The sequence below is a fragment of the Alligator sinensis genome, unplaced genomic scaffold, assembly GCF_000455745.1.
Source record: "Alligator sinensis unplaced genomic scaffold, ASM45574v1 scaffold859_1, whole genome shotgun sequence".
Lineage (NCBI taxonomy): Eukaryota > Metazoa > Chordata > Crocodylia > Alligatoridae > Alligator > Alligator sinensis.
Genome location: NW_005842656.1, coordinates 590,541 through 597,041, shown reverse-complemented (window position 1 = coordinate 597,041; position 6,501 = coordinate 590,541). Strand labels below are relative to the sequence as shown.

The following is a 6,501-nucleotide window of genomic DNA, read 5'->3' as shown; positions in this document are numbered from 1 at the left end:
GACTTGTGAATAAGAATAGGAAGATCTGTTGTTGCCTTGAAATTTCTTGGCTGAGAGCAGTGCTCCGCACATTCCTCCCCCCTGCCAGGGGCTCTTAGTTTGGGAAATAAATAGCATTTGTTAATTGGCACGTAATGTTTGTTCCTTTGAATTCTTTGCATTGCAGGACTGTTTACCCCCGCTTAACTGGGAAGTTTAACCTCCCTGCGTCGGGGTGAGGAGTGTCTGCTGTGGAAGCGTCTCTGGTGGGCTTCTTCAGGGCTCACCTTTGGGCCTGGTCTGCCTTAAGGGCGGTGCTCATTGCAGACCCAGCCTTGTGGATTTGTGCACCTAATTACCCTTAAGGAAGGAAGTTCTCCAGCAAGGCATAGATACATTTTCCTAATCTCCCTTGCTGATTACTGGAGCTTCTCCTTTGCTGCCGTTCTTCAAGGTTTCCCAAGAAGCAACGGAATAAATCTGATGCGGTGCTTGATAGTTTTAGCTTACAAGGAGCTCTAAATAAATCCGATGGAAGTGACTGGTCTTGTTGATCTCACTGGGCACAACTGGGCAAAGCTGCAAGCGGCGGCAGCCATGGAAGACTCCCCTGCATTGATTTACATTTGATATCTTTTATTAGACCAACTGAGTAGTTGGAAATAAGTTCTTTGCAGGCTTTTGGGCACAATCACCCTTCTTCAGGCACTGGGGCAGTTTCCATTTCAAACAGCAAAATTTGGTATCTTCCATGTTGCTGGGTTTTTGGTTGTAGCCTGACTTACATTTAGCTTTTACAAATGCAAAGTACTGTACCTTCAAAGCCTTAATAGCCAGCAATTTAAGCTTTTGCTTTAAATAGGAAAAGCCCTGCAGAAACCTGCTGGCGGAGGGGCAGTTTGCATTGAGGGAGGGAAGTTATTTCCGCCGCTGGGGATGTGCGAGGGAGGTGGCGGTGGCACAAAGAATGGGCATTTCCCCGCTCTCTTGTCCTGCAGAGGCACAGTCCACGCTGCTGCCTGAATTCAGTTTGCCGTCTGCTCTCTCTTCTGAGCTTCTTGCAACTTGCTGTCCCCCCCCAATTTCCCTCTCACTGAATGTTTTGTTTCAGATGATTTTTACTGCATGTAGTTTATGTGTTTCACTTTATTTCCCTTTTAGATCACTTGTATCTTTGTCCTCACTAATGTTTGCAACCTTTCCCTGTGTGGTATCATCTGTGTTTTGAACTAACATGCTGTTTACCCTTTCTTCCAGATCCAGTTTCTGATCCTACTTCCACATTTGGGAGTATGCAAGGGACAAACACATCTCTTTGCGTAGCTTGACTGGATATCCCAAGACTAGGATGTTAGTATACGTAAACACTTTTATTTGCTTTAAAATGTTGCCAGTTTATTTGCACATGGGTTGTTTAATTGTCCTGGGCTGTGTTGACATTTGTAGACCTTCTGAATATGCATAAGCAGTTTATCCAGCTGTACAAGTTCTGCCAAGGTTTAAAAACAAGGGTGCTTAATGCAGGGCTCCAAAATGAGCCTCACTTGTTCTTTTACAAAAGAGAATACAGAGGAGCCCAAGCCAACTTCATGGAGAGCCTCCCTTTGGACATGCAGTTTTGAAAATCTTTGCCTTTTTTGGATGAACTGCAGTGTCATCCAGCATCCTTTAAAATCCTTAGACTTCGTCTACCATGTTTGTGTAAGACTTGCTTTTAAACTTCTCAGCACATGGGTTTGCATTGGGGCAGATCCTCATTTGTAGGAACCCAAAGTACTTGCAATTGCAAAATATTTTTTTTGGAAATGCTGCCATTCAGGTGTTTGCACGATTTGAGCTAGTTCTCGTAAAGCTATGCAATTTTTGGAGTTCGTTCTTAACCTTTGCACTGCATAATGAACAATTTTTCCTTAAGAGAGAACAGCTGACCAATTATTTTTCCGGGTTCCAAACTAATTTGCATTATCAAGCTGTAACAATGACTTGCAAAACTATTTTAAAGTGCGTTCTGAGAGGTAGTTGTTCTTGGGAAGGCATTGTCTATTGTCTGCTGCGAAAGCGGATGACTGACAGCCCAGTCGCTGGTTGTACAGCTCTAATCAAGTCAGCATTTAAGCCTGAAATTCCGAACAGGCTGCTCTGAAATGTGCGTTAGCATCTCGTCCTGGTGTGGAATGTCTGGTGTAAATACATGGGCACTTGCTTACTGGAAAGCAGCTAAAGGCATTTTAAGTAATCCAGATACTTCCAAGTGAATCTGGTTGTGATGATCAGGACTGACCAATGTCACCTCTCAGTCTGAAGCTGTAGAGCCACAAAACAAAGTACAGCTGTTGCAGGTCCCCTTCGCTACTTCCCCAGAGTCCATTAGTGAAAACACCTGGCTCTGTACTTGGAGAAGCCGTCCAGGTGGGTGATGTTGGGTAAGATTGGGTGGCCAGGCCATTTGAGGAAGGATTGTAAGTGAAGGACTGCATGGGCACTTGTTTCTGCAGGAGCTGTGCCAGTCCTGCTTCTTTGGGAGGCTGATCCAGAGAGTCTCCTGCTGCAGTGATTGTGGAGACCACATATCTTCTCATTTTTGTGCCCCCCTTAATCCTGTGGAAAACCAGGCTTGTGGCTTGAAGAGCCCTACGAGAAGGTTAGGGAGAAGACCTCTTGACTTTGGTCCATCTCCACGTTACCAAGCTCCTGCTCTAGAATATCTGATTACAGGTTCAGAGGCATTGAGCAGACTTCTTGAAGCTTGCATTGCTGGTAACAGCGGTAACACATGGCTAAAGTGTGATGTAGCTTGCATTATGACTTCAGGTTTTACTGTGAAGCATACAAAACCAAACGACCAGCGAGTCAGGCGGGGCACGTGGGATTTCTGTGCAAGCTAATCTCCACTTCTCTTGTATTGTCCGGTCTTGTGTGCCGCAGTTTGTTCAAGGGGTGCGTGGAGAGAGCATGATGGTTCTCTGTCCAAAGAAATTCCCTGGTAGAAATTACAATGTGGGGGAAATGCCCGGCAAAGGGACTGTGTGTAAGGAGAAAAAAAGAGGCTTACATAAATTCAAGGGGACTTGTGTAAACACGGGTAGTGTTCATTCCTGCGCTGTATCAGACTTGTACAAAAAGGTCAGCAGAGGTACTTCAGGCTCCATGGATGTCCGAACCAGGTGCTCAAGTGCTTAGTGCATGGGAGCAAGGGAGCAGTTACTCTCCCGTTCTGGTAACAGAGCTGAGGATCCCTCGCTATGCAGTTGTGTGGGGAGAGCACTGGGGGGTTTTAAGTCCTGACTTCAAATCACCGGCTCTGTATCCAGCCGATACCTAGGGACAGGGCTGGGCACTGTTCCTCGGGGAGTCCCCAGTGGCACCGTCTTGCCCCATAGGAGAAAATCTTCCAGTTTGATTTGGTTCCTTTGCAGGGACGTGACCAGTCATGTCTATCATGAAGCATTAAGTCCATCTCACTAAGGTCCCAGCCACTTCTGTTCCCTCATTTACTGCTGTCCTGGAAAACTCAAGCCAGGCTCCCTTGAGATGGACAGCCTCAAGCCCCTGCCGTAGGAGAGGAGAAGGTGCTACGAGGAAGCAAAATGCTCTTTCTGTAACATCTGTGTCCTGATCTGCACATACTCTGCTGCCAAGGAGAGAGCTGCCACCAGACTGGCAACAGGGCAAGGGAGTGTGTCCATCCAGGTCAAATGAGGCTGAACAGCCAGTTTGCCCCACTCTTGGGGGTGAATGGTGATGTGGGGTTGGGAGCTCTAGTGTTAATGACTTAGGGAAGAGCCTGAATGGTAGAGTGACAAGCTGCAGGTTTTAGGCAAGGCTGCAAACTTCAGAGAGAGCTGATGTCTGGAGGTAGGTGAATATTTCGTGATACTAGGTGGAAGATCCAGTTTGCACTGTTCAGGCACAGTGCTAGGTGTAGTGCACCAAGGTAACTACAGCTAGTCAAGGGAGTCAGGGCATAACTTGGACATCTGTCAAGCGTGCAGTGTGTAGTAATGCAGGCAGAATGCTACAGAGCCGGGTGTCAGACTCGTCTGGCCCCTCTACAGGCTGGGTCAGTGGCGTAGGGACTAGTCCAGGAGCTGGATGACTGGCATGGGGGTAGCCCTGTGGGTATTGGTGCTGTGACCAGTATGTGGGTCAGCTTGAGACGGGGCCAGATGATGAGGCTCTGTGGGCTGGATCCAGCCTGCAAGCTGTATCTTTTCACACTCCTGCTATAGAAAATATTGATCTCGAATAGGTCCATCATCCAGTTTGAATATAGTCTTCATTCCTGATAGTTTAATTGAAATAAAGGAGTGTGCTGACAGGTTGTGTGGGTGGCCAGTGAAAGATTTTGCTGGGAGGTGTAAAAAGGAGTGGGCCTCTTCGGAGGTATACAGAGCGGCCCGGAGGAAGTAAACTCAGGTGCCTTTTGTATTTGCTCCTAGAGCAAAACACATTGCTCTGAAGTGCATTTTAAAGTAAGAGAGCCCTGAAATGGAGCGGCTAGAACCCGGTGATGTTACCGTGAGGGTAAAAGATTAATAGGACTGGAAGAACGAGTTGCTTGTAGTGATGGTTTAGTGGTAAGATGAAAAACGCAGGATAGCTCAAAGCGTGTGGGCCTGAGCCTGTGGAAGGTGCCTCCCAGTGCTGAAACCACGCTTTGCAGAAGTAATTCCCATTTTCCTCCTCCTCCTCCCCCTTGCCCATGCTCCCATTCCCTTGTCCCAGGGACGCAGAGCGGTGCCTGTGCTCACAGACAGATGCTTCCTTCACGCAGGCAACCCACGGGCCCCAGCTGTCCCTCTCCTCTCGCTCTCGCTTCCACCTGGAGCGTTTCACCTACTTCCAACCCCTGTTTCGTTCTGTGTCCAGATCTCCCTTCACAAGGGTGGGGCGGGTGCTGGGGGGAAAAGAGTGACGGTGCAGCTACACTGAAGCAGTTTGTGATCCTTGTGATGTGGCTAGGAAGGGGTTTAAATACAATGGTTGTCAAGGCAAAGGGAGAATTTGTGTTCTTGTGGAAGCTGCTTGTCTCAGGTTTTCCTTTAACCAAACCGTGGCCCTGTAGCCTTTACACAATTGTGATGAAGATGCAGACTCCCTGGAGTCTATCATAAGAAAAAAAACCCCAAACCCTATTGTTGGGGCCACCACGAGCCCAGCGCTCAGGTGTAAATATGTAGACTCCAGATGTACAGAGCAAAAATACAGCCCCTTCCTTCCCTTCCTTTTTCTTTGAATGAAAGGAAACCGGCCGAGGTCACCGGCAGAACGGGATTACTGGCCATTCTCTTTGCAAGAGGTGCAAAGATCGCCGATGTTCGTTTGTAGCCTTGAGAAGCTTCCCATGAAGCCGCGTTCATGACGGATGAATTCTGCTCCCCGGTTGTAGAATAACTGGAAGGAAGAAAAGACAGAGCTGAAGCGTCGGCGAGGGCTCTGGTTTGTAACGAGGGCATGGTGGCCACAGCAGCATGAGTCGCGAGGAGGAGAAAAAGGGTAGCACCATATCACAGTGACAGTTCACACCTCCAGACTGGGGCCAGGCCCTGCTCAGGACATGGCATTCAAAGCTGCGCCTCCCTGGCCCAGGATTAAACTCCCGAGAAGCCGCACAGAGAGCGGGACCACCTTTCTGCCAGAGACCAAGAGCAGCAGTACAGCACTCGAGCCTCCCGCTGCACGCCGGAGGATGTCTCGCGTTCCAGTTGTGAGGTATCCATTAAATCCAGATGTCTGCTCCCAGCCCAGAGTCTGCATGCAAGCATTTTTAGTGAGCTCTCCTACCAGAGAGGAAATAGATGCTCAGATGTGTTGCGGTGATGAGGAGCACAGCAAATAGGTTCAGCCCTGAGGTTTCAGCAGTTTCTGTTTCTGCACTGCCGTCTGGTCTTGAGGCGCTGCATCGCCAGCAAGGGGCAGAAGCTGGGGGCTTGCTTGGTGCCTGTAAGTAGCCATGTGAGGAAGAGGAGGTACCTTAGTTGTCATCAGCATTGGCAGCTCTAGGCACATGAAGGAGGGCTGAGGAGGAGAGCGGCCCAAGCACTGGTGAACTGAGACAAGTGCATTTTACAAACTAGAGCCCACCGAAGTCAATCTGCCACAGCCTCCCCTAAGCCAGGTGTTTGAACTTCTCACTTGGTGGCTCTTGGTCTCTAAATCCTTTGGAGAGTTCTTGGGATGCTGATCGCTGCCCAGAGACCGCACTGTGCCGTTCCTCTTTCATGCAAATAGCCAGCCGATGGCTTCCCAAGAACAGGCTCTCCTAGGGCCGGGTGCTCTTGAGCGATGGCAGGAAAACAGTCTGAAAAACTGCGTGATTCATCCAGGGGACTAGGCATCGTGTTCCCCAGAGATGACATAGCATCAGCCTTTTGATCGAGAATTGTTCAGTGGGTGTGCTCAAAGACCTACACCAGTTCCTAGAAAAGCATCCTGTTTTAATTGCTAGACAGACCAGACATTTCTAAGAGGCTCTGAGAAACAGCTCCAATATCCTCTGTATTAAGGGGAAACACAGCTGCA

General features: G+C 48.7%; 1 protein-coding gene across 1 annotated transcript in view; it reads left to right on the top strand.

Annotated features, from left to right (window-relative positions):
- The first annotated feature begins 914 nt into the window (after nt 1–914).
- Nucleotides 915–6,501, top strand: part of LCOR (ligand dependent nuclear receptor corepressor) — a 56,571-nt gene continuing 50,984 nt past the window's right edge. Inside the window, exon 1 of the mRNA XM_025215613.1 lies at nt 915–1,329. Coding sequence (XP_025071398.1) covers nt 1,328–1,329 — 2 coding nt within the window. The 5' untranslated portion in view covers nt 915–1,327. The remainder of the gene's footprint in view (nt 1,330–6,501) is intronic.